The following is a 27,656-nucleotide window of genomic DNA, read 5'->3' as shown; positions in this document are numbered from 1 at the left end:
CTTTAGCACTGAACCTTTCTCCAAGTCTCTCTCTCCTTTCTTTGTTTCTCTGTCTGTAGGGCTCCCTTTAGCATCTCCAGTAGGGCAGGTCTCTTGTTAGCAAATTCTCTCAGCATTTATTTGTCTGTGAAAAATTTAAGCTCTCCCTCAAACTTGAAGTAGAGCTTTGCTGGATAAAGTATTCTTGGTTGGAAATTTTTCTCACTCAGAATTTTAAATATATCATGCCACTGCCTTCTCACCTCCATGGTGGCTGCTGAGTAGTCACTATTTAGTCTTATGCTGTTTCCTTTGTATGTGGTGAATTGCTTTTCTCTTGCTGCTTTCAGAACTTGCTCCTTCTCTTCTGTGTTTGAAAGTGTGATCAGAATATGTCTTGGAGTGGGTTTATTTGGATTTATTCTATTTGGAGTTTGCTGGGCATTTATGATTTGTGTATTTATGGTGTTTAGAAGATTTGGGAAGTTTTCCGCAACAATTTCTTTGAATACTCTTCCTAGACCTTTACCCTTTTCTTCCCCTTCTGGAACACCAATGAGTCTTATATTCGGACGTTTCATATTATCTATCATATCCCTGAGGTCCATTTCGATTTTTTCAATTATTTTCCCCATTCTTTCTTTTGTGCTTTCATTTTCCATTCTGTCATCTTCCAGGTCACTGATTCGTTGTTCAGCTTCCTCTAGTCTTGTACTGTGAGTATCCAGAATTTTTTTAATTTGGTTAACAGTTTCTTTAATTTCCATAAGATCATCTATTTCTTTATTTAGTCTTGCAATGTCTTCTTTATGCTCTTCTAGGGTCTTCTTGATGTCCTTTGTATCCCGTACTATGGTCTCATTGTTCATCTTTAGTTCTTTGATTAGTTGCTCTAGGTACTGTGTCTCTTCTGATCTTTTAATTTGGGTGCTTGGGCTTGGGTTATCCATATCGTCTGTTTTTTTCATATGCTTTATAATTTTCTGTTGTTTTTGGCCTCTTGGCATTTGCTGAACTTGATAGGGTTCTTTTAGGATTTGTAGACCAATTGAAGTCCTTACCTCTAATTTATCAGATCTACAGCTTCGTGGAGTACACTTTCTCTAACCAGCAGGTGGCATCCATGAGCCACCTGTTCTCCACAAGCCAGTTCTCCCCTGCTTTGCCTTTGTGGTGAGTGGGGGAGTGAGTCTTGTGGGATCCAATTGGTGTACCAAGCTTGCGTGTGTAGTTGGTGTTGCCTGCCCTGTATATGGGGCGTGTGTCTGGGTGGTCAGGGAGGGGGGTGGCTCTAACAACCAAATCTCCCTGGTGTTCCTGGAGTTTTAAAGCTGCTGCAATAGTCTAATCCTTCAGTTCAGTCCTGCCACAGTTTGTCTCTGCCACTGACCCACAAGTCCTTGGTATTGGCGTATGGCTCCTGAGACTTGCGAGTGGGTCCCTCTTCCACGCCGTGCACCCCCTGGTCCTCTGTTGAGGGATGACTGTGCTATGTCACAAGTGAGTGCCATCCCCCCTGGGCAGTTCTGGGCTGCTGGGCTGTGTAGGGAGGCTCCCAGTGTGCTGAAATGATGGCTGAATGGGGCTTTGTTAATTCACACTGCTCTACCTTCCCAACTCTGGGACAAACAGCTGAGGGTGCAGGGAAGGCTAATGTCCACGCACAGTTTTGTGGTATGTGCCTGTTATTTGAAGCACTTCCGTCACACTGGGTTGTCTGGGGCAGCTCTGGGCTATGGGGCTGGTGACGGGCTCTGGGCTATGGGGCTGCTGTCCACCAGGATTATGGCTGTGAGAGGACACCCCCCTTTTCATGGGAAGTTGTGATGTTTAGTGAATTTTCTCAGGCACTGGATTATTGCCTTTTGTCTCAGAGCTCTCTTAGTTCTGCTCTTGTCTTGATCTGCCCAAAATGCAAGTCTTTGAGGCTTTCTGTATTGGGCTTCTTAGAGTAATTGTTTTAGAAACAGAAAAAAAAAAATAAGATTAAAAAAAAAAAAAAAAGCCCTCCTGGCAGATCTAATGGGTTATTGAAATGCTAAGAGACAAAGCAATTAGGGCCATTAAGGAAAGATCCAGGGGGCAGAGAGATCAGTTTTTCTTCAGGATGTGCATATGAGCCTCAGGGCCTGAGCTCTGCCCTTCCCTTTTCTATGTTCACCAGAACTCCAAAAATCCTCCGCTTTTATTTTGGAGTTTTTCTTGCTATTTTTTTGCTATGCCTGTCTCCTCTCTGCTGGGCTGGCTGCTCTCAGATTCTCTGGTGTCTGGTCTCAGTCTATCTATGGTTGGAGTTTGGATGAGTAGAATGAGTTTCCGATAAGAGCTGCCACTGCAGTTCTCCCTTCTTCTTCCCAGCTCTGACAGCCCCTCCTCCCATGGGACTGAGCCTGGCAGGGAGGTGCGCGGGTCCCCTGGCCGCAAAAACTTACAGATTTCGCTGATCTCAGCAGTTCGACGTGTTCATGAGTGTTGTATGAAAGTTAAATTGCTCTGCGGTTTCCAGTCCACGCAGTTCCTGGCTTTCTACCTACTTTCCTGGAGGAGTAACTAAAACATACAGGTCATCAATCCGCCTTCTTGCCCCATCTCCAGGGCATTAGTTCTTAAAGATCCCCAGGTGAAGCCATGGTTAGGAAACACTGTGTTAAGGGAAAATTCCCACACACTTTCAAAATGTCCTATAATATTTGGGGGTTGTGGGGGTGGGGATTGAAAACGGAAATCAACTAGTTGACTTTATTATATTTTGTCTGACTTCCACATTTTATTATCGACCTATCTTCTAATTGTTTTGTGCAACTCTCAAAAAACCCCCTAGACTTCAGTGTCTGTGGGGACCAGGTTTGGCAGAGAGGGAAGGAGACCAGCTGAAGAGGGGAGGAAGATGCTGGCAAGGCCTGGGTAGCCTCTGCTCCCAATGGGGAGTAGCCACGCTGCCTTCCTTCTGAATGTTTCTAGGAGGAGATGAAGCTCAAGGGGGGCAGGTTTTTTGATTCACCCAGGTAAACTGATGGTCAGAATTTTGATGTGATTTTGTAGATGTTAGGAATAAATTCCAATTCTTGCAAAACTTCATGCAGCCAGTAAAACTCATCTGCAGGACAAATTTGGCTCCAATGGCCACCTGTTGGTTTGCCAGGTTTTAAAACCCTGTGTGAGGTGGGACCAGCCTTACATCCCCCTTAGTACCCTTCCCAGCTCAAGGCACCCTCCAAGGACTCATTATTAGGGAGACGTAAATGTAGGGTGACCAGCTCATCCCAGTGGTCCCTGGTTTTGGCTCTGAAAATCCCAAGTTCCGGGACCCCACCCCCCTCAGTCCCGGGTAAATCGGGATGGTTGGTCAGCAGATGGTGGCTTGCTAAGCTAAGGCGTGGAAGATCTGAGCTCAGGGTTCAGGTATGAGCATAACACATATTACTCGCCAGCATAGAACTTCTCAAGGCAAAGCCTCATGGCTTTAGCATTTCAATTATGACTTTAAACATAACCTGACAAGTATATGTTCCTTGGAGCTGTGTGTAATCGCCAGTGACCTCAGGACTCTCTGCTTTGGCATCAGCTGGTTCTTCTCTGTCCCCCTGGGGCACTCCCACTGGTTCTTCACTCTCAGCAGCAGAAGCGTCTCAGCAGAGCCATCCCTGAGTCCTGGCCCCCTCCCTCAGCAGGTTTAAAGTACTCCTCTTCTTTATTCCCAGAGTGTATTGTAATTACAGGATCTGTTTACATGGGTCTCCTCCATTAGACCACGATTCCCTCAAGGATGGCGGAGTGTTGCTGGTGTTTTTGTCTGACCAACGTCCATTTGCTCTTCTTCTGCTAATAGCCTCTCCCTTTTCCTCTGGGGGACCAGCCCTCCCCTGATCTCATACCTGCGGTTTGGGTAGGGCCAAGGCCACTCCCTGGGTCTCAGGGCGGTGCCCTGAGGCAGGCCCGGCTGGTCTGTACACTCCACCCCCTTGGTCATTGGGATTGGCTCAGGTGTGTGGACGTGGCCTGTTCTAGTTTGCTAGTGCTGCTGGAATGCAAAACACCAAAAATGGATTGGCTTTTATAAAAGGGGCTTTATTTGGTTACACAGTTAGTCTTAAGGCCATAAAGTGTCCAAGGTGACACATCAGCAATTGGGTGCCTTCACTGGAGGATGGCCAATGGTGTCCGGAAAACCTCTGTTAGCTGGGAACGCACATGGCTGGCACCTGCTCCAAAGTTCTGGTTTCAAAATGGCTTTCTCCCAAGATGTTCCCCTCTAGGCTGCAGTTCCTCAAAACTGTCACTTTTAGTTGCTCTTGGGGTGTTTGCCTCTCTTAGCTTCTCCGGTGCAAGAGTCTGCTTTCAAAGGCTGTCTTCAAACTGTCTCTCATCTGCAGCACCTCTCTCAGCTACTGTGCATTCTTCAAAGTGTCCCTCTAGGCTGCAGAAAGCTCACTCCTTCTGTCTGAGCTTATATAGTGTTCCAGTAAACTCATCAAGGCCCATGCTGAATGGGGGGAGGCCAGACCTCCATGGGATTATCCAGAGTGATCACTCACAGTTGGATGGGGCGCATTTCCATGGAAACAACCTAATCCAAATGTTCCAACTTAATCCCCACTAATATTTCTGCCCCACAAGATTGCATCAAAGAATATGGCTTTTTCTGGGGGACATAATACATTCAAACCGGCACATGGCCTAACCTGGGTCAGGGCAGAATTGATCCTGCAGATTTTGCTGGACTTATGGGAAGGAGACTCTATTTCTAATGGGTTGCTAAGCTCTCTGTGGCCATCTCTGTCACATCCTGAGGAAAAGCCACCTACCAATGAAGCCAACACAAAAGAAAGCAGAACTGAGTGACAGAGAGAGTGACAGGGAGAAAGAGAAGGAAAAGGTGGTTGGTGCCACACCAGGAGGGAGAGTCCCTCCTTTAACTTCCTGGTTATCAGAATCACTTTATTGCCTAAACTGTTGTGTAGTTTTTGCCCCTTGCAACTAAAAGTATACCAACATGCCATCATTTAATACAGAAATTCCACACATATATTGTAGTACCTGGCACATGGTAGGTGCTTAATAAATGTTTGAGCCACTGCATATTTCCCACAGGTGTGCCATTATTATGCTTTTTAGTAATGAGTTTATATAGGTGCAAGCAGAGTCAGGAGGTGAAGATGTGGAGAAATTGGAACCTTCATGCATTACTAGTGGGAAGGTAAAATGGAGGAACAATTTGGCAGTTCCTCAATAAGTAAACATGCAATTACCATGTGACCTGGCAATTCCACTCCAGGATATGTACCTGAAAGAACATGAAAACAGATGTTCAAGCAAAAACTTGTACACCAGTGCTCACAGAAGCCTCATGACAGCCAAAATGGTGGAAACAACCCAAGTGCCCATCACCAGATGAGTGCATCAACAAAATGTGGTATACTCATACAGTGGAATATCATTCTGAACAAAGGACCGATATGTGCTAAAATGTGGGTGAACTGAGTGAAAGAAGCCAGACACAAAAGGGCCACATATTGTATGTTGCCATTTTCATGACAGCCCAGTGTAGGGAAGTCTATAAGACAGAATCTGAGTACTGGTTGCCTAGAGCTTGGGGTAAGTGGAGGGAGAGGGGAGAGCTGGAAGAGACTGCTTCATGGGTACAGGGTCTCCTCTGGAGATGAGGAAAATGTTCTGGAGTTCGATGGTGATGGTTGCACAACATAGTGAATGTACTAAATCCCTAATGGTAAATTTAATGTGAGGTGTATTTTATAATAGCAAAAGCAAAGAAGACTCAGGAACTTCATCAGGGCTGTCGCAGAGGGATGCTGTGTAGGTTGTTTCCTGTACAAAAGGCTGAAATCCAAACTGCGCTCTGCTCCCCAAGTTGCGCCCCCTGGTGCCTTGGCAGAGCAGATGCCTTTTCCTAAGTTGCACAAAGACACCATCTGGACCAGCTCTGGCCCTGAACTTCCGTGACAAGGCGCCATAACAAGTTAGTGCGTTTTGTCAATGGCATTACTTTACTGCAATTTTCGACAATACTCCTTAGCTCTGCATCTCTAAGTACTGGGAGAGTGCCACGGTCCACATCCTCTCCCATCCTGAGGGTGCTGTATCTGAAATTTCCCAGTGCATTGTTGAGTGCTTAATTTGTAAAGCCAGCATAAATCACTGGTCTAAATTGTCCATTACTGTGAGCTCAAATTATCTCGGCATCAAGAGGGTGCCCTGGTTGCTTTGCTTGCACTGGCAAATTAAGAGGCAAAGAGGCAAGAGGCCAGAAGGAGAAGAAATCTAGAAAAAAGTCAGTTTTCTGATGTTGGAGAAACCTCACAAGGTTGATGATAGACTCAATCTGCCTGTGCTCAGCAAAATTATTTTTTAAAAAGCATTTAGATTTGGGGACTCAGTGAGTTAGAACAGCAAAATAATAATTTTCTGACAGCTATGGAAGATTCGGTTGTATCCTGGGGGCTAGCATTCTGATTTTTTTTTTTCTTTCTGAAGAAACAGTAGGGAAAAAGGAAAAGAGAGAGAAAAAAAGAAATGTCCTGGGAAAGCAATATACGAAGCCCTTTGAGATGAAGCCAATGTTGGTCTTCTTCAGTTCTAGGGGCAGGGATAGTCTCTTTGCCTCATGATCAGCCATTTCCCAATTTTATCCCTATTCACGATGCAATTTAGAAAATATTGCAGCTGGCCCATCACTGATATCACAGAATGTGAAGTGATACTTTTCCTGTTGACCCAGAACTTCAGCTAAAGCTTTCGAATGTGGGGGCAGCGGGTGACAACATGTCCTCATTCTGCTAAGGGATGGCCAGGGTGGTCCATTGACCATCAATAACCATCCAGCTCCAGCTTGTGTAAGACAAGGTCAAGATTTTATCCAGAGAAGATTTCTCTGATAGGCCTTATAGGGGCTTTTCTTTTTCCTTCCTACCCCCAAGCTGAGAGAGGCGTCTATTTATGAGACTGGGAGCACCTTCAAAGGGGGTGGCTGGTATCTTACTCCTTTGCTGCCCATGATGGCAGGGTGAGGGAAAAGGACAGCAGAGCAGTAGCACTTACCGTTTTGCAGGGCTAAGGTATGCCTGTCTCCCATACCCAGGTGACTACCTCAGAGTATACTTAGGCCTGAGCCATCCTGAAAAGAGTCACCCAAGAGGGCAGCCTGCCAGGCAAGGGGACTCAGAAAGAGGATGTGCAGTGCTGCCTGGGGTATAAATTAGAAAGAGGTGTGAAAGAGGTTACCAGCGTTTGCATTGGATCCCCACGAGGTCCCCATGGGGGGGGTCTCTGAAGATCCCATAGTGTGCCCTCTGTAACTCTTGGGGTGGACACTTACCAAGACACAGGGGGACATCTGACACCCAGGAGAAAATGATACCTGTTCTCACCTGTTCTCAGGTGAGCTAGAGAGGTGGAGGGAAAGGACAAACAACACCCCCTTGTCTCCACTGCAGATTCCTGAGCCATGGAGGGTCAGACCAGAGTGGAGGAGAGAAGTATTTATTCAACTGAATATGAGAATGGAGTTTTGATTGGACTGGACTACACTTTTAATGTCTGAAGATGAGAGTGTTATGGTTGAAACTAACTGAAAAGCTGTGAAATCTACCTGGATCTTGCCAAGGGGCAGAAGAGAGAAATCTGACAAGGGACTAGAGTGTTGAAAGGAAGTGGCAAAAAAAACCAGTAAAGTCAGTTCTTGATTGCTCCCCCATCCAGTTCAGCTTATTCTGCAACCCAGTGACAAAAATTTATATCCACTGCTGAAAAAGCCACTCAAACACATATGTCCTTCAGAGGTAGAATGAATTTCGGGGATGAAATACAACAACAACAAAAATCTCATCAATTTGCTCCAGTCCTCTAAGCTTGAAATTAGTGCAGTTCTCAGTGTGAGGTGCAAAACCCCTTAAGCTACATCAAGGGTAGCAAACTCAAATACCTGCAGGGGCCAGGCAGGAAATATAAATGAGTAGTGTCCTGTCTGAAAGGACTGGCTGCCTCTCAGATCCAGCCAACTGTTGCCCAATGTGGCCAGATTTTCCAATTTTTTTCCGGAAAAGCCTGAAATCTGCATTTTTGCAATATCATCTGATTTTTTAATTATTGGCAAGAATATCGGCCAGGGTTTTTTGTTGCAAATGGCACAATCTATTCCAGGTGGTTTAAGCATAAGTACTTTAATAGGGCAGGTGAGAAAGCCTACAGAACCCCCAGGAGGACAAGAGAGCCAGACTTAGGCTGTGTAGTCAGGAATGATGTCTGAACCACACTGTGGAGCTGTCCCATCTCTCAGCAGGGACATCACAGCTTGCCCTGATAACACCGGGAACTGAACGCCTGGAAGCAGATGCATTGGATACCATGCTCACTATCACATAGATTCCTCCCCTGAACTGTTGCTCAATTCTCAAAAGAAATCTCTTGCAATCTGTCTATTGGCAGAGACTAGATCACAAGCACAAGACCTAGTTGCAAGAAGGCTCTGGAAAAATGTTTCAGTTTCTAAAACGGAGAGGTGGGACTCACGATGTGGGGAATTTTCCAAATGCAGGAAGGGTATTCAAAAGAGGCTGGGTGGATGCAAAGCATAATAAATGTCCCCTGTCGTAACCAATTAAAAACAAAAACAAAAATAAAAACAAGGTGAGCAATGTATTTGTGTGCTGCTTACAGCCTTGCCAGTTGGGACATCTGATCCGTGGGTTACTTTCATTGTTTAAACTTCTACATCCTCTGGGAACAACTAGAAAAGCCAGATCAAATCATCATCATCATCATCATCATCATCATCACCACCATGATCTGCCTAAAGACATCACAGAGCTGCTGAAGCAACCAGGACTGGAGGGCCCAAGATTCTGGAGAGAGGGGAGCTGTGGTGAGGTGAACTGACATTCTGTGGCCATTTTTTCCCTGGGGGCATTTATCATTTGGGGCACAGAGAAAGAGGCTGAGGGTCTATGCTTTTTCCAGGCAAGAGGGCTACTGCTGGGGATGGGGGACAGAGAAACCAACAGAACAATTTGGCAGTCTCACAGAGCTGGGTAGAAAAAATTTGGGACTTGAGAGGCTAATATCCCAGGGAGAAGGCAGGTGCCAAAAAAAAAAAAAAGCGAGTCTGAGACATGGTGATTTTCCCCTTGAGACGTTTACCTAATTCTGAAGCGGTGGAAAGCATGAGACTGAGAGGCCAGGCAGACAGCTCCTGATAAACAGAGCAGTTTTCAGCAGTCTTGCCATGCTAAGGAGACAAGGATTAGAAATCAAGACCGTGGGGAAAAGGGATGTTGGCAAATATCCAGGTTTCTCAACTGGAACCCCTGGGGGGCAAAGCCTTAGGCGTGGGGGCCAGAGGTAGATGGTATTCTACCAAATCTACAACCCAGTCTTCACCCATCTCAGCTCCTGAATGGAATAAGGTGATCAGTCCCCATGCCATCTGCCTTGCCAAAAAGTGAGCCTTCTCAAACATTGCCAGGAGCCTCTATGTTTTTCTCATATACAATGTCTGACATTAAATTAAGATCACAAGGCTTGACAAGAAACAGGAGCAAATCACTGAAAAAAAGAGAAAAATAGGCAATTGAAACAGACTCACAAGTGAACTAGACATTAGAGTTAAGAGCTTTAAAATAACCAATGATGAATATGAAAGAGAATTCTCCCAGAGAACTGAAACCCTTAAACTTCCTAGTCCAAAAGATTGAGAGCTGAGAGAACTCATTTGAGCTCCTCATTTACAGAAATATTTAAAAAATGCCGATTCAGTTCTGTACGAGTCATAGAACCCCATGGCCATCTGAGAGGTGGGGGTGGGGAGGAAGTTTGCTGTCCAACTTGCTACTGTTTTCTCTACTTCTCAAGTGGCGTCCTTTAGGGGAGACATATTGTACCATGTGTTCTGAGTCTCACTCTGTCCAGTAAGCCCAGCTCCCTGGCACAGGGTGCTGTTCAACTGGAAAAAGAGGTGCCATTTGCTAATTATCCTAGATACATCCTTTGGGCAATGCATGTTGGGAGTACTATGAGATGAGGTGGTCCAGGAGATGCAGCCTCTCTGAGATGGCACTTGAGTTGAGACTGTGTGACAAGAAGGAGGTAGCCATGAGAAGATTAGGGGGAAGTGTGATCCAGCCAGACAGGACAGAATTCTAGTGCAAGAGTAAGTTTGGTGATTTAGGGCAGGAGTCAGCAAAGTTTTTCTGTAAAGGGACAGAAAGTAAACAGTTTAGGTTTTCCGTTGCAACTACTCAACTCAGCTGTTATAGCCCTAAAGCAGCCATAGATGATACACAAATAGGTGAGTGTGTTCCAATAAAACTTTTTTTATGGACACTGAAATTTGAATTTCATATACTTGTCACTTGTCACAAAATATTCTCTTTAAATTTGTTTCCCAATCATTTTAAAATGTAAAAACCATTCCTAGCCTGGGGTCATAGTTTGTTGACCCCTGATTTAGAGAAACAGAAAGAAGGAAAGTGTGTGTGTGTGTGTGTGTGTGTGTGTGTGTGTGTGTGTGTCTTTAGAGGGCGACGGGATATAAGTTCGGTTAAGTAGGCTGGTGGTCAGATCTGTAGACCCTTGCAGGACATGGTAACAATCAGAATAAGGCAACGTCCCACTCCCTCTCTAAATGGAAATCCACCAGACAGGGTAACTGCAGGCAAGCGTACCAGTTCTGGGAGGCAGCTTCCCACAGCTCATGGAAGATCATCAGGTTTGTTTTTTATTTTTCCCCAGTAATAAGAAAGGACAAACGAGCAAAAAGACAGGCATACGTACACATTGAGCCAGAAAGACAGGGAGAAGTGCCCGGGTTCACGCTGACGTTTCTCCAGCATGCGCTAAGGGTTTTCAAGCTAGGCGCACACCTGCTCCCAAGCAGGGCGCACCTGCCGCACCTCCACCCTCCTCTCGCGAGAGCGGGGCCGTAGTAGGGGCCCCCACCCCCCACCCGCCATCCATAGCCCTCTCCCCGCCCCCTCTCCCAACCTCCAAGCTCTTGCGCACTCCCTGCCACCTCCACCGCCCCCGGGAGCAGCCTCGGCCCGACGTGCGAGCTCCCCTCCACGCCCGCCCGCCGAGCGCTCGCTCCCTCTCCCGCAAGCGCGCACGCCCGGGGGTAATTTCACTTTGCCACGCGAGCGCCGCAGCCCCTAGAAGACCCGCCCCCTGCTGTCCCCTCGACTGCTCTCCTCCCACTCCCCCCCTCCCGCTCCCCGGCCCCTCCAGAAGCAGTCCCTCTTCCCGGCCAGGTGCGCGAGCTTGCGCGCTCCTCCTCCGCCTCCTCCAGCGGGTCCCTGGCGCGCCGGGGCCGGGGCCCGGCTGGGGCGGATGCGCGCACGGCGCCTCTCCACCAACCCGCTCCCCTGCAGGTCCCTCGCTTGCTCTCCATCCCTCGCCGGCGCTCCCTCGCTCCCCCCCGCCACCCCCCTGATTGACAGGCAAGATGTCGGTGTGGAGCGAGGCGGGAGCGAATGCAGTAGCCGTCACCCCCGGAGCCCTGCGGCGGCAGCAGCAGCAGCAGCGCGAGGAGGAGGCAGCAGGAAGCCGCAGTAGCCGCCGCAGCCGCGCGAGCAATGCGGACAGCATCTTTAGAACGCGCTAAAGCACCCCAAACGGTGGACAATGCCATATCACTGCAACTGGGAGGGGGGGAAACCAGATAATTTTTTTTTTTTTGACATAAAAGCCAGCCAGCTAAAAAATATATAATTTTGTCTTTCACGGAGCCGGTGTGTAAAGAGTGAGCGCTATTTTCCTTCTCCTCCTCCTCTCCCTCCTCCTCCGTCTCTCCCTCCTCCTCCTTTTCCTCCTCCTCCTCCCTAAGTGCACAGACAGCATCACATCACCTGGTTCGCTTCTGAGAAACAGCATCTCTCCTTTCCAGGGACCAGAGACTCAGACAGAGGAGACATTCTAATGGAGTCTGCCTGAAACACCCCAAAATAAAATAATAAATTTTGGCTCCTGTCCCCTCCTCCCACCCCCACTCCCCCAATCCTGTGTGAGATGCTGGGTTTCTTCTTTATGAGACATTGAGAAGTCGCAGTGGTTGGAGAGGCGTCAGGGGTAGACTACCACTACCCCCCACCCCCCTTTTTTCTCTCTGGGAGGAGGAGGAGGGGAAGGGGGGTTGCAGAGCAAGCGATGGATGAGGAAAACATGACGAAAAGCGAGGAGCAGCAGCCTCTGAGTTTGCAAAAAGCCTTACAGCAGTGCGAGTTGGTCCAAAACATGATAGATCTCAGCATCTCCAACCTGGAGGGGCTCAGGACCAAATGCGCTACCTCCAACGACCTCACACAAAAAGAAATCCGGACCTTGGAGGTAGGTGTTGCCTACGGGGGGAAAAAAGCAATCCTGCCTCCCCTCCCCTTCCCCCATCCCTTTTCCCTTTGATTCTGTTTGTTGAGGGGTGGGGGGAGGTAGCAAGGTGGACAGGATTCCGTTTTCTGTGATTTATCTTCTTGCAGAGCCCGCACTGGCTCTTCCTTGGCTGTGCCGCTGTGCGTCTACGCTTGACTGGGGTGGTGGTGGTAGTAGTAGTAGTGTTATTCTTTATTTATTATTATCGTTGCTGCCGTTATCTTTATCGTTCGCTTCCTCTTCGGAGAGGGAGTTCTCTCTCTTTTTTTTTTCCGCTTGTGGATTTGTTTATATGCCGCGGGGGGCCTGGGTGCTGGGTGCTGGGTGGTACGCGGAGGAGCCGCAGAGAACCCACATGACCTAGCGCATTCTGCAGGTGGTCAAAAGGTGGTTCGGGCTTGCGGCAGGGGGCTGCCGATAAATAGAGACCTCTTCTTCTCTCCGCCTCTTTCTCAGCCCCCCACCCCCCACGTTTTTACTCCTTGGGTTTTGGTTTTTCAGTGATATACGTGTCAGGAGGCAAACCGCATGGGAAAAAAAATCCCCATTGAGCTCTCCTTTTCCAATCAAATCATTTTGATGCAGTGAGCTGTTGCTCCCCTTAAACGTGTTTAACAAACAAGAACCCCTGGCTTGGCACACACAGGTGGTGTGAGAGGAGCCTCTTGCCTCTCGGTGGGACCTGGAAGAAATGGTCCGGGAGGAAGAATGATCTTTAGGGTGTTGTAAGAGTCTGTGCAAGGGAACTTACCTGGGAGTTTGGAGCAGTTTTTCTGGGGAGATGGGGTGGGGTGGGGTGGGGAAGAGGGCAGGAGTGGATGCAAAGTTACTCAGAAGAAAGATGGCAGAAGTGATTTCTTCTGAAGGCCAGTTGGGCCTCCGAGGAAGGTTCCAAGAGCATAGAAAACCCCTGGAGTCCATGCAATCATTGGATATTCACATGTTCTAAATGTCTGGAGGGCCCTCAAACCTGCACCAGCTGGACACATGGCTTGATTACGTTTGGAAACTCCCATCAGCTGGCGTTTGCCGAGGGTGATGGCAGTGGGGCTGGGAGGAAACCGAAGAGGTTCTTCCTTGGGTGGAGTGGGCGTGTGCGGTGCTGAGAGGCTCACCCTCTGCTTTGGGCTCCTGTGGTTCTAAGGCCTGAACTTTAGGGCTCACCAGACTTTCAGCCCTCGTGCCCCTGTTCTAATGTGGATGCAGTCCTCTCTGATTCCCTTTCAGGTCTTCCTTTTTCTTCTAGGGTTTTAAAATCTGGGTGGATGTCAGCATGCAGGAAGGTCATATGTTTGAAAGAGCGGTTAGTGTGTGTGTGTGTGTGTTTGTGTGTGTGTGTGTTTTAATATGCTGTTTGCCACCCTAGGATACATTTATATGTGTACCTGTCATGTGGGACAGCGATCCTCAGAAGTGAAAGATAAATGTCAATTGGTGGGGATTTTGTTGGGAGGTACAGGTTTTGCTTTTCTGGGAACTGGGGAAAGCAACGTAGGCTAGGACTCTGCTGCTGAAAGAAAAAGTGTGGGATGCTCGGGCCCTGCCTTCTGTCTCTGTCTGGACAGTGCCCAAGATCAAATTCCGTTCAGAAGTGCCTGCAGTAAATAAATAACTCAAAAGGGCCAGCTCGAGGTTTCTTCTGCTTCTGTGAGTCAGGAGTCCCAGATGCTTGCTTGTGTCATACTGTGTAAGTTTCGCCAGAGTTTTCCCTTTCTCTTTTCAATACATGCCATCCTTTGAAAACTCCTGGAAAGTGGTGTTTGTTGCAGTGGGCGCTGGGTTTCATAGCTTCTTTTCTGCCTAGCAGTTGTCTTTCCAGACTGGGAAGGGAGGCATCGGTATGGTAGGGGTCTTAAAATTATTGGGAATGCGTCTGTGTGTTAGGTTTCTTAGTCTCAGTATGCCACAGAGCATGCCAGCCACTTTATCCACATTGTAAAGGGAAGGGCTTGAGCAGTTGTGCCAATTTAGTCTTCCCAGATCTTGAGGGCTAGGGGTGGGCCAGCAAAGAGGGGCTGGTGACTCAAGGTCCATCGGAAGTCTGCAAAACCTCACATCGACTTTGAATCCACAGGGTTTTCTATCCCAGCTGGTCTCAAATTTTCTATATCAAAATCACATGGCGGAGCTCTGACCTTAGAGCTTCTAATTCAGTTGGGACTGGAGAGGGGGCCCAGGAATTTGCATCTAATAAAAAATGGGTTGGGGGGAGCTTTTGATGCATGTTTTCTTATTGACACTTTGAGAACTATTAATTCAGTAGGAGATAGTTGTCCTATTTCAGCTGTTTAATGGTGAAAACTCCCTGCTCACAAATATTAAAGTATTAAATGGGATAAACCATCCCTGAAAACCTTGAAAGCAAACACAATTTGGTAATATGCATATTGTCCTAAAGAAACAAAAAATATACAACATGGACTTAGCCTTCAGTAAGTGTCCTTCAAGGTTAGGGAGACAAGGCTAATAAAATATGTGAAATAATGATAAAGTCCAAACAGTAAATAACATGGAGGATAGTGTGTGGATGGCCTAGGAATGTGTTCAGCTGCATGAAATGGGAAAACCCCACCACACCAGTGAGACAAATCATGGCTTATTTTTTCTCATGTAATAAGATGTCTGTACGTCTGTGGTTGCTTGGGTTTGCTCAGTAGGGCAGTGATACTGGGGCTGATGTTTTTGCAAGTTCTCATGGAATTTCCTTTATGGTTGCAAGGTGGTTCCTGGAGCTTCAGCCCTCACCAAGTCTGGGTTCAAGGCAGGAAGGAGGACTGGGCAAGTGTGAAGGAATAAAAGGGTTCAAATAAAGGGTCCTTTCTCAGAACATCCCCTTCTCCCTGTTCCACAGATGACATTTAATTATGTCTTCGTGGCCAGCACTGGTCAAATGGCTACTTGTAGCTGCAAAGGATGCTGGGAGGTGGGAAAATGGGAAGACCATTGTGATTGGCCCACTGCCTGGGCTTACCTGCCGCCACCGCACCCCAGATCGGCCTTCTGTTAGCTTGGAAGAAGGCGCAAGTGGATAGCGAGTGGACATCCAGCAATGTGTTATTAGGAGATAGTATGGCAGAGAAGAAAGTTCATGAGCTTTGGAGTTAGGCTGATGTAGTTTTATTTTGGCTTTTCTACTTCAATTATCGTGGACTAGTGATTTAAATTTTCTGACCCATGGTTTAATTATTGACAAAATGACATCAACAGGATAATAGTGCCTGTTTTAGAGAGTGGTCATGAGAATTAAGAGAGATGACATCTCAAGGGTCTAGCACTGTCCCTAGCATGGCTCCTGTAGTTGCTAAATAAATGACAGCTATTATGATGATGATTATTTGCAGTATGAGATGTGGAATAGATGACATGGAAGGGGATAGCTCAAAGTCGAGGGAGAGAAGAAAGGGCTTGAGCGGCATTTCCAAAGTATGTTCTGTAGAACCCCAATTCTATGGGATGTTGGCATTTATCATTCTTTCAGAGGATGCTTTTTAAGCACCTACTATGTGCCAGCTACTGAACTGGATACTGATTGTCCACAAGTCTTCTGTGGGCAAAACAAATTCTATGGTCAAATAAGTTTGGGAAAGGTTGACTTAAACAAAGGGAAACTTCTTTACTGCAGGACTTCTCAGAGCCTTTAATATGCTGTAAATGCATTGTGACTCCAAGATTGGGTAGAGTCAGTCTACTGGGCTTCCTTTTTCCAAGGATATCCCTTGAGATTGGTGTTCCATGGAATCTACCTGGGGAAACACTGAGCGAAGCAGTTACGGAAGCCTTCTTGAATGCGGAGATGGGGACTGAGCATGGATTGAAGAATGGGGAAGATTCAGATTGCACAGAGGAGGGGGTCTCTATTGTGCCTTCATGGGACAGCTTAGAGACCAACTTGCCCAGAATGGAGGCACTTGATAGAGTGTCCTGTAATATGAATTTAGGTCACTAACTCTTAGGGTCTGATTAAGGTGGAAGGGTCAGACCAATAGGGTTCCTTCCTTTGAGGGAAGAGTCAATCCAATGAAAACGTCATTTAGAGATTAGTTTCATGGCAGTCTACAGCAGAGACCAGCAAACTTATTCTGTAAAAGGCCAGAGGCCAGACAGTAAATATTTGAGGCCTTGTAGGTCAAACCGTCTCTATCACAACTTCTCAACTCTTCTGCTGTAGCACAAAAACAGCCAAGGACAAGACATAAATGAATGGGGATGGCTGTTTCCCATAAAACTTTACTTATGGACCCTGAAATTTGAATTTTGTATAATTTTCACTTATCACGCAATGTATTCTTCTGATTTTTTTTGTTTGTTTTTTTTGTTTTGTTTTGTTTTTTTACATTTAAAAATTTAAAAACTATTTTTAGATTTTGAGCCTTACAAAATGGATGGTAGGGCAGATTTGGCCTGTGGGCTGTAGCTTACTGATTCCTACCCTTTAGGGTGGATGGGACAATGAAGGGCCTGGAGACCTGGAGGCCATCCAAAAGGTGAGCAAGTGACACTGGGAGTCATGGGCATTGGCCGAGTGCAGGTGGTTCTAAACTGGACTCCATTTGGGTTAGTGTACGAGGAGGGAGATATCAGGGATTGAGGGTGGGGATAAATATGGAATCCATACTTCCTTGCCCTCCCTTATCTGTACTTCCTTGTGCAGCCATGCACAAAACAATTATTTGCTCTTCATGTGTTCTGTTTCAATGATCTAGTGCTGCATCCCAAAACTTAACTCAGTTCAGGAAACTTTAGGCTTAAGAAAATGTATTATTGTCCCCCTCTCTGTGGATTGGGATTGGCTGGGAGGTTCTTCTGCTAGTTTCCTGGGTTCTTGCATGTGACTATATGCAGCAGCAGATAGGCTGGGGCCAGCCGAGCCTCTCTCTTTGGCCCATCCAGTGGGATAGCCCTGGTTTCTTACATGGCTCCAGCACTGTAAGAGGGTGAAAGGGAGAGCTGCAAGCCTCTAGGTTAAGGCTCAGAAGCCAAGCAGCGTCACTTCCACTGCCTTCTAGGAGGTGAAGCAACCTCAAGGCCAGCCCAGAATCAAAGGATGGGAAAATAGACTCTTCTTGATAGGAGGAGCTGCAAGGAATTCATGGCCAGATTTCATTTATGACAGGTCTGTTTGTTTGTTTCACAAATATCTAGTGAGGACTCACTCTGCTCAGAGCTGTACCAGGCCTTGGAAACACAGTGGTGAACTGCTGTCACTGTGCTCCTGCTGTCACTGTGCTCACGTTTGTGTGTACATTCATGTTGGGGGGCAGAAGGGCAAAGACAGACAAGAAGCAAGTGAACAAGAGAATGTCAGTTACTGTGTTAATTAGGATAGGGTAACAAATAGATCCCCAAATGTGTAATGGCTCCTGTACAATAAGTCTTTTTCTTGTTCAGAAAACAGTTCAAGATGGGTCTTCTTGGCTGGTGGGTTTTTTTCCATTCTGCAGCTTTACCATTGTCAGTATCCAGAAGGGAGAAGAAAGTATGCAGAAGACACAGCCTCTAAAAAGTCCTATTCCCAAAGTTATGTCTATTTGTTCTACCTGCATTCCATTGTCTAGAATTTAGTCATAAAACTGCAAAGAAGATGGGAAAGGAAGTCTAGCTGTAGGTCCAGGAAGAAGAGAAAACAGATTCTGTCAAATAAGGAATAGTCTCTGCCACAGCTAATGATATGCTTTTGTATTGTTGATAACAAGCCCAAAGCTTAGAGCCTTAGAACAACAAGCATCAATTTGCTCACGAGTCTGCAACTTGGCCTAGACTTACCTGGCCGGTTCTGCTGATCTTACCTGCGTCACTCATTTGGTGCCAGGCATCTGGAGGCTCAAATGGGCTGGAGGCTCACATGACTGGCTGGTAGCTGGAGCACCTCAGTTAGCCTCCATGTGACCTCCGGAGCAGGATAGCCTGGGTTTCTTACGTGGTAGCCAGGACAGTGTTCAAAGAGGGGAGGCCCAGTACACAAGCCCTGTTCTGTAACCTTTGCCAGTGTCCCACTGGCCAAAGCAAGTTACAGGGATAAGCTCAGAGTCAACATGAGAGGTACTCTAAAAGAGGGTGGATTCCTAGCAGTGGAATTGTTGGACCAACGGTTACGTTTTGATAACTGAGAGCTCAGAGCTAAGGAGAAGATCGTCTCAGATTAGGATTTCATCTTTACTCTTTCTAGTTGTGAGGGGCCAGGGAATGTGCAGTGCTGGGAGGAATTCTAGGCTTTCCAGCAAAGTGGCCAGCCTGTGACAACCTTTCCTTCTCGCTTGTCCTCATAAAGGTGAGGGGGGACGTCTCGCTGCTCTGAGATGGTGGCAAACGCTATTTCTGAAGGACACAACACCTTCTCTGGGTTTTAGGAGTGGATTTAACTATCCTTAGTCAGATCTTAGTTATCCTTTATCTCCTACTGGGCAGAAAACTGGGGAGTCTTTCTCCTCCCACAGAATTGGTCTCTCTGGGCTCCTACCCACTCGACCCCAACCATCGGGAAGAGGGGACAGGGCCTGGTCTCCCTTGTTGCCTATGGCGTGCTGCTCCAGATCCTTGGAGAGGGGAGGCGGTCAGGGGACAAGGAAGGAGAGGGGCCCGTTGAATCCGAGAGGGAAGGTGGAGAAGCTGGGGGACAGGAATAGAAAAGGGACAAAAATGGGAGAAGAAAGTCAAAGCAGAGAATGATTTTATTTGGCGGGGTCTCCTGGTCCTTAGAACATCTCCCTGGTGGACAGTGGCCACAACTGTGGTTGTTTCTGTTTTATGACTGAGTTTACTGGGGAGTCTGGAGTCACTGATTTGACCCAACAGCCAGGCAGCCACAGATACAGGAAAGGACAGAGATTCCTGCGTGCTGTGGATTCCCCAAGGCTCGTGTGGCCTGAAAGGGAGGAAAGAAAGAAGAGAGGAACTAGAGGGCAAAGGGAGTGGCCAGACGATGATCTCAATGATGTGGCTCGTGGTGATCGCTGTAGAACTAATGAGAATCTTAATGATGGAGTACTCTGTCACTAACATGCTTTCATTGGTGACTGTTATAGATGACAACTATTGGGAAGAAATATAGGTTGATAGAAACAGTAGGGCATTCATGGAGATGAGGGAGGGGAGGCAAAGTCAGGGAGATGTTTTAGACCCAAGCTGCTCAACACGTGACTTTTGGCCTCTTGAAAGGTGCAAAGTCTTATGAGTGGAAAATACACACCAGAGTTGGGCCTCATAGTATGAAGAAAAGAATGTAAAGTATCTCATTATTAATTTTTATATGGATAACATGTTGAAATGATAGCATTTTATTTAGATAGAGTGGGTTAAATAAAAAGTATTAAATTAATTTCACATGTTGCTTGTTGCTTTTCTTTTCCCGAAGCTACTAGAAAATTTAAAATTACATAGGTGGCACGCCTTATATTTCTGTTGGACAGCGCTGGACAACAGAGGTGATTTCTCTGTTTTGCCATAATAGAAATCTTGTTCTCAATAAAGCCTGAGAATCCGAGCCCCCTGGAGTAACTAGGCAGGCATTGATTAAAGCAGTGGATTCATTCCAAAGACACATGCATACAATATTCCTTGACAAGAAGAGATGTGAGATGAAGGCTCAGAAAGAATGACTTGGTCCCTGGAAATATGGGTGGTGCTTGAAGAAGCACAGTGTAGAAGTTAAGGAGGGCTTGGGCTCTGCAGTAAGACTTCTTAGGTTCAAATCTGAGCTCAGGACTTATTAGCTAAGTAACCTTGGGAAAATAATCTCTTCTTTCTGAGTCTCAGTCTTCTTGTTTATAAAATCGGTATTTTACATAGGTCTATTATGAGATTAAGTGGAATCATGCAGTAAGGAGCCGAGCGAGTGTCTAGCACATGGGAAGTGCTTGTAATGGTTAAGGATGGTGTATTTATGAACTTTCCCCACTTAGGTCAGCGGTGGGGGGAAGGTTAGGGTATTTCAGCCCTGTGGCGTGGTGTGCTCTTCTGGAGGTGCTCTCCTTGAGTGTGTCATTCATTCATCCAACAAGTGTTAACTGAGCTCCCAATGTGTGTGAAGCAAGGGAATAATTTAGGAAGAAGAACAATCCCTTAGAAGCTTTCCGTGGGATAATGGCACAGCTGCTGGGCTGCAGGTGGCTTAAATGAACAAGATTCTGACACCAGGGTTAGGGCGTTGCATTTTCCCACAGGTGTCTCGCCTTTTATCAGCACCTGGCAGGCCCTATTATTTTTTATTTTTATTTTTATTTTGAAATAATTTCAAACATATAGGACAGTTGCAAATACAATACAAACCCTATACAGAGGACTCCAACACCCAACCCCCCCAGATGTCCATATCTACCAATTTTACATTTTGCTACCTTTGCAGTACCTTTCTTTCTCTTTCCTTCCTTCCTCTCTCCCTCCCTTCCTTCCCCCCTCTTTTTTTCAACTGTGTCTATTATCTTTCTCTCGATTATCTGTCTACTCATTTGTCATCTTCTGAACATTTGAGAGCAGGTTGCATATATCATACTTCTTGAACTCATAACACTTCCATGTACATTTCCTATGAACAAGGATATTCACTTATGTCATTAACTTAACTGCAGTCAATTCAAGAAAATTAATATGGCTATAAAGCTTAAATTCTACATTCCAATTTTTCCTTATGCCCCCTTTGAGCTTTTCTCCTCCATTCTTAGATCCAGTCCAGTATCATATATTGCATTGATTGTCATTAACTCTTAATTAACTTTTTTAAAAATTAACTATATCAAAAAAAATTTTTTTTAAAAAAAGACATACAATAAAAAAACATTTCAAACAAACCATAACAAGGGAGTAAGAAAAACACAACTAACCTAAAATAACTACTTGACTTCCAGCATATTCCTACTCTACCCCAAGAAAATAACCTAATATAGCAACACTTCTGTGAACTTGTTCCTGCCATACCCATCAGAAATGAACAAACCATAGTCATTCCTGGGCATTCCCAGAATGTTAAATTTACCCACAAGAGCTTATCTGTTCTTATTGGGTTATCGTTCCCCCTTCATTAATTTCTGTTGCTAGTTCCCCTACATTATACATTATAAATGATTTATTTTAGGAGTGTGTTGTTTAACTTCCAGGTGTTTGTGAATTTTCTAAGTCTCTGATGGTGATTGACTTCTAATTGTATTCCATTGTGGTCAGAGAATGTGCTTTGAATAATTTCAATTTTTTAAATTTATTGAGGCTTGTTTTATGTCCCAGCCTATGATCTATTCTGGAGAAAGTTCCATGATCACTAGAGAAGAACGTGTATCCTGGTGGGATTTGGGATGTGATGTTTTATGTATGTCTGTTAAATCCAATTCATTTATCAGATTGTTTAGGTTTTCAGTTTCCTTATTGGTCTTCTGTCTGGTTGATCTGTCTATAGGAGAGAGTGATGTGTTGAAGTCTCCCACAATTATTGTGGAAACATCCATTGCATCCTTTAGTTTTGCCAGTGTTTGTTTCCTGTATTTTGTGGCACCATGATTGGGTGCATAAACATTTATGATTGTTATTTCTTCTTGTTGAATTGCCCCTTTTATTAGTATGTAGTGGCCATCTTTGTCTTTCATACATCCTTGCATTTAAAGTCGATTTTATCTGAGATTGATATTGCTACTCCTGCTTTCTTTTGGCTGTAGCTTGCATGAAATATTTTTTCCATCCTTTCACTTTCAATTTCTTGTGACCCTGTGTCTAAGATGAGTCTCTTGTATGCAACATATTGATAGTTCATATTTTTTGATCCACTCTGCCAATCTATATCTTTTAATTGTGGAGTTTAATCCATTTACATTCAATGTTATTACTGTGAAGGCATTTCTTGAATCAGCCTTCCTATCCTTTGCATCGTGTTTGTCAGATATATTTTTTCCTCTCTCTCTTAATGTCCTTTAATGAACCAATATTGAATTTCTTTAGTATTCAACCTTTATCCATCTCTCTCTCTCCTTTCTTTGTTTCTCTGTCGGTAGGGCTCCCTTTAGTATCTGAAGTAGGGCAGGACTTTTATTAGCAAAATCTCTCAGCATTTGTTTGTGAAAAATTTAAGCTCTCCCTCAAATTTGAAGGAGAGCTTTTCTGGATAAAGTATTCTTGGTTGGAAATTTTTCTCTCTCAGAATTTTAAATATGTCATGCCACTGCCTTCTCGCCTCCATGGTGGCCTCTGAGTAGTCACTAATTAGTCTTATGTTGTTTCCTTTGTATGTGGTGAATTGCTTTTCTCTTGCTGTTTTCAGAACTTGCTCCATCTCTTCAGTGTTTGACAGTCTGATCAGAATATGTCTTGGAGTGGGTTTATTTGGATTTATTGTATTTGGAGTTTGCTGGGCATTTATGCTTTGTGCCTTTATATTGTGTAGAAGGTTTGGGAAGTTTTCCCCAACAGTTTCTTTGAATACACTTTCTAGACCTTTACCCTTCTCTTCCCCTTCTGGGACACCAGTGAGTATTATATTTGGTGTTTTATTTTATCTGTCATGTCCCTGAGGTCCATTTCAAGTTTTTTTAATTTTTTCCCCATTCTTTCTTTTGTTCTTTCATTTTCTGTTCTTTGGTCCTTGAGGTCGCTGATTTGTTGTTCAGCTTCCACTAGTCTTGTACTATGAGTATCCAGAATCTTTTTAATTTGGTCAACAGTTTCTTTTATTTCCATAAGATCATCTATTTTTTAATTTACTCTTGCAATTTCTTCTTTATGCTCTTCTAGGGTCTTCTTCATGTCCTTTATATCCTGTGCCATACTCTCATTGTTTGTCTTTAGTTCTTTGATTAATTGCTCCAAGTACTGTGTCTCCTCTGATTTTTGATTTGGGTGTATGGGTTTGGGTTATCCATATTGTCTGGTTCTATCATATGCTTTAAATTTTTCTGTTGTTTTTGGCCTCTTGGCATTTGCTTTACTTGATAAGGTTCTTTTAGTATACATAGGATTATTCAAGGATGAATCTCTGATTAGTCAGATCTCCAGCTTGGTGGCATACACTTTCTCTAACCAGCAGATGGCATCCGTGAGTCACCTATTCCTTTCAAGTCTGTTCTCCCCAACTTTGTCTTTGTGGTTGTGGGGGTCTGATTCTTGTGGGGTCCATTTGGTGCACCAAGTTTGGGTATGTTGTTGGTGCTGTCTGTCCTGAATGTGGGGCGTATGTCTGAGCAGTTAGGGAGGGAGGGCAGCTTTAACAATCAAACCTCCCAGGTGTTCCTGGAGATTTAAGGCTGTTGCAAGAGTCTAAACCTTCATTTCAGTCTCGCCACAGATTGTCTCTGCTGCTGACCCCACAAGTCTTTGGTATTGGTGTATGGTCCCTGGGATTTCTGAGTGGGTTCCTCTTCCAAGCCGTGCCCTTCTAGGGCCTCTTCTGAGGGAAGGTTGTGCTACGTCACAAGTGCATGCTGTCTCTCAAGGGAAGTTCTGGGCTGCCGGGCTGTGTAGGGGCGTTCCCAGCCTGCTGAAAGGATGGCTGAATGGGGTGTGTTAATTTCCCCCTTTTCGCATGGCACTGCCTTCCCAGCTCCGGGACAGTTAGCTGTGGGTGCATGAAAGGCTATTGTCCACGCCCCATATTGTGGCATGTATGTGTGTTGCTGGAAGCACTTCCTGTCACACTGGGTTTTTTGGCGCGGCTCTGGGCTGTGGCTCCAGCGCCAGGCAGGAGTGTTCCTTGCCCGCCAGGAAGATGGCTGCAAAGGGCGTGGGTTTTTTCCCCTTTTGGCTAACCTCTGCCTTCCTCGCTCTGAGACAATTAGCAGCGGATGCGCAAAAGGCTATCTTCCAACACCAGATATTGAGGCATTCACACAGCCCGTTCCTGCCCGTGCTTCACTGTGTGGCTCTCGCTGCTGTATCTGCAGCCGCTTTTGGGTTTTTTTAAAAAAGAACTAGTCCGCTTCCAAACGCCAACCCTCAGTTTCCCCATACTGCAGCGTGCCTGCCAGATATTCAGTGGCTTACTCACTCATTTCAAAACGCAGACTCCCAGTTTCACCAACTGCATGGTCCCTGTGGATTTAGCAGTCCTTGTCCAGCTGGTGCATCGCTGGGACTTGTGTTCTGGGTCACTTTCTGGCTTTCATCTAGTATTTTTCATGGACGTGTTTTTTGCCCTGTCTCTCCTAGCCACCATCTTAGGTTCTCCTCAGGCCCTATGCTTAAATCATGCACTCATCACAATTCTCAGTTGGATAATAAAGTATCAGCTATGGGGTCAGAACCTACAACTCCTGGGCCTAAGTCTTAAGCTTGTGTGGTGCATAGAAAATTCAGAAGCTGTGATATCATATCCAAGCACTTGAAAAACATATCCTCTCAAGGTAGAAAGGCCCTTAAGAGGTTGCCGAGGTCCATCTCTTGCCTGGTATCCAGCTTTGGCTTGGTAATTTGGGGTGAGCCCTACCTAATAAGGCAGCCCTTTTGAATTGGATTGGCCATAATGGTTAGAAGTGTCCTCCTTCTCTTGCATTGGGTTCCCTTTTTCCCATAAAGACTCTTAATGGTGTCTTTTGCAGAGCAGAACTTTTAAAAATATGTTGAAGTACAGTTTATCAATATTTTCTTTTATTGATCATGTTTTTTTTGTTATGTGTAAAAACTCTTTACCTAACCAACTTCGGGTCACAAAGATTAACTCCTGTGTTTTATTATAAAAATTTCCTAGCTTTACAATTTACATTTACATCTTTGATCCATTTTGAGCAAATTTTTGCTCAAAAAATGTATAAGGGTTACATAGGGTTTTTTTTGTTTTGCTTTGTTTTTGTACATTTGGATAGTCTGTTCCAATACCATTTGTTGAAAAGGCTATTTTTTCTCCATTGAATTGCCTTTGCACCTTTGTCAAAAATCAGTTAGCCACTCATGTGTGGATCTATTTCTGGACTCTGTTCTGTTCCATTGATCTGAGTGTTTATCCCTATCCCAGTTGCACATTGTCTTGCAGACTGTAGCTTTATAGTAATTCTTAAAAGTGGATAGTGAGAGTTCTCCCACTTTGTTCTTCTTTTTAAAAATTGTTTTGGCTATTATGTTTCTTTTTCTTTCCATATAAATTTTAGAATCAGCTTGTCTGTATCTACCAAAGAAATCCTGTTAGGATTTTGATTGGAATCACATTAAATATATAGATTGATTTAGGGAGAATTGCCATTTTAACTATGTCTGGTTTCTTAATTCATAAACACAGTGTGTCTCTCCATTTATTTAGGTTTTCTTTGATTTCTTTCATCAGCATTTTGTAGTTTTGCATACAGATCCCACCCTTCCTTTGTTAGAATTATACCCAAGTATTTTATTTTTTTAGATCTGTTGTAAATGGTATTTTTAAAAAAGATTTTGGTTTCCAATTGTTCATTTTTAATATATAGAAATGTTATTGATTTTTGTGTTTACCTTGCGTCTTGTAACTTTGATAAATAAGTTCTTATAAGTTCTAGGTGCTTTTTTCTAGATTCCATGAGATTTTCTACAGAAACAATCATGTTGTCTATTAATAGGGACAGTTTTATTCCTTTCTTTCCAATCTGGTTTTCCTTTATTTCTATTGCTTTATTGCACTGACTATGAAAAGACATCTTTGGCTTGTTCCCAATCTTAGGAGGCAAAGGATTCAGTTTACTCACCATTAAGAGTGATACTAGCTTTGGCTTTTTTTTGGTAGATGTGCTTTATAAGATTAAGGAAGTTCCTTTCTAGTCCTAGTTTTTTGAGAGTTTTCGTAATAAATGGATATTGAATTTTGTCAAATGCTCTTTCTAAATCAATTTATATGGTCATGTGGCTTTTCTTCTTTAGTCTATTATTATGGTGGATTACACTTTTTGATATTTGAGTTTTGAACCAGTCTTGCATTCCTAGGATAAACCCCATTTAATTATGATGTATTATTCTTTTAATATATTGCTAGATTCTACTTGTTAGCATTTTGTTGAGGATTTTTGTGTCTTTGTTCATGAGGGATATTGACCTCATAAAATAAGTTGGTGAGTGTTTCCTCCTCTTCTGTTTTCTGCAACAGATTGTATAGAAATGTTATTTCTTCTTTACATGTTGGTAGAATTGGCCAGTGAAACTATTTGGGCTTAGAGAATTTTCGTTTTCAGAAGATTTTTAACTCCAAATTCAACTTCTTTAATAATTTCAAGACTATTCATGTAACCTATTTATTGTTAATAGTGAATTTTGTCAGTTTGGGTGAATTTTGTCAGTTTGTGACTTTCAAGGAATTGGTTTATTTCATCTAAGCGGTCAAATTTACATGCATAGAGTTGCTTATTTATTCCCTTATTATCCTTTCACTGTCCATATTATTATTTTAATCTGTAGTGATAGCCCTGCTTTCATTCCTGATATTGGTAGTAATTTTTTAACTCATTTTCCTTTGTCAGTCTGGTTTATCAATTTAATTCTTCTTTTCAAATAGCTAACTTTTGGCTTCATTGATTTTCTCTGTTGTTTTTCTACTTTCAGTTTCATTGATTTTTGTCACCATTATTGCCTTCCTTCTACTTTCCCTGGGTTTATTTTATTCTTCTTTTTCTGGTTTCTTAAGATGGATGCTTAGGTTGTTGATTTGAGATCTTTCTTCTTTTCTAATGTAAGTATTACCTGAAATGTCTCTCTAGGGACTACTTTAACATCATCCACAAATTTCTTTTTTTTTTCATTTCATTAAATTTTCTAATTTTTTGAGACTTCGTCTTTGATGCCTGAGTTATTTAGAAGTGTATTGTTTAATTTCTAAGTACTTGGATATTTTCTGTTACCCTTCTGTTATTGATTTCTAGTTTAATTCAGCAATGGTCAGTGAATGTATTTCATATGATTTCAATTATTTTAAAAGTGTTAAGTTTTATTTTATGGCCCAGGATATTTTCTCTTTTGGGTAGTGCTCCATGTGCTCTTGAAAAGAATGTGTATTCTGCTGTTGGCAAGTAGAGCATTGGATTCACAGCTTTCCAGGTTGTTCAGCTCCTCTCTATGCTGGTTGATTTTCTCTCTAGTTGCTGTATCGATTTACTGAGAGAGTTGTGTTGATATCTCCTTCTGTCACTGTAGTGTCCATGACTCCTTTCAGCTCCATCAGTTTCTACTGTGTATATTTTGAGCTGTTTTGTTAGGTGCATACACATTTAGGATTCTTAGGTCTTCCTGGTGAATTGGCCCTTTATCATTAGGTAAAGTTCCAGTTTATTCCCGGTAATTTTCCTTTCTCTGCAGTCTACTGTCTCTGATGTTTGTATAGCCACTCCACCCTTTTTTCTTAGGGTTTATTTTTTTTTTTTTGGGTGTTCTTTTTTTTTTTTTAAATC

At 44.2% G+C, this 27,656-nt stretch overlaps 1 protein-coding gene across 1 annotated transcript in view; it reads left to right on the top strand.

Annotated features, from left to right (window-relative positions):
* Window positions 1-12,132: 12,132 nt before the first annotated feature.
* KSR2 (kinase suppressor of ras 2) overlaps window positions 12,133-27,656 on the top strand; it is a 427,972-nt gene continuing 412,448 nt past the window's right edge. The window contains exon 1 of the mRNA XM_037817062.1: window positions 12,133-12,312. Coding sequence (XP_037672990.1) covers window positions 12,133-12,312 — 180 coding nt within the window. The remainder of the gene's footprint in view (window positions 12,313-27,656) is intronic.

The sequence above is a fragment of the Choloepus didactylus genome, chromosome 23 (genome assembly GCF_015220235.1).
Source record: "Choloepus didactylus isolate mChoDid1 chromosome 23, mChoDid1.pri, whole genome shotgun sequence".
NCBI lineage: Eukaryota > Metazoa > Chordata > Mammalia > Pilosa > Megalonychidae > Choloepus > Choloepus didactylus.
The sequence above is the reverse complement of the archived record's forward strand: the minus strand, read 5'-3'. Positions and strand labels throughout refer to the sequence as shown.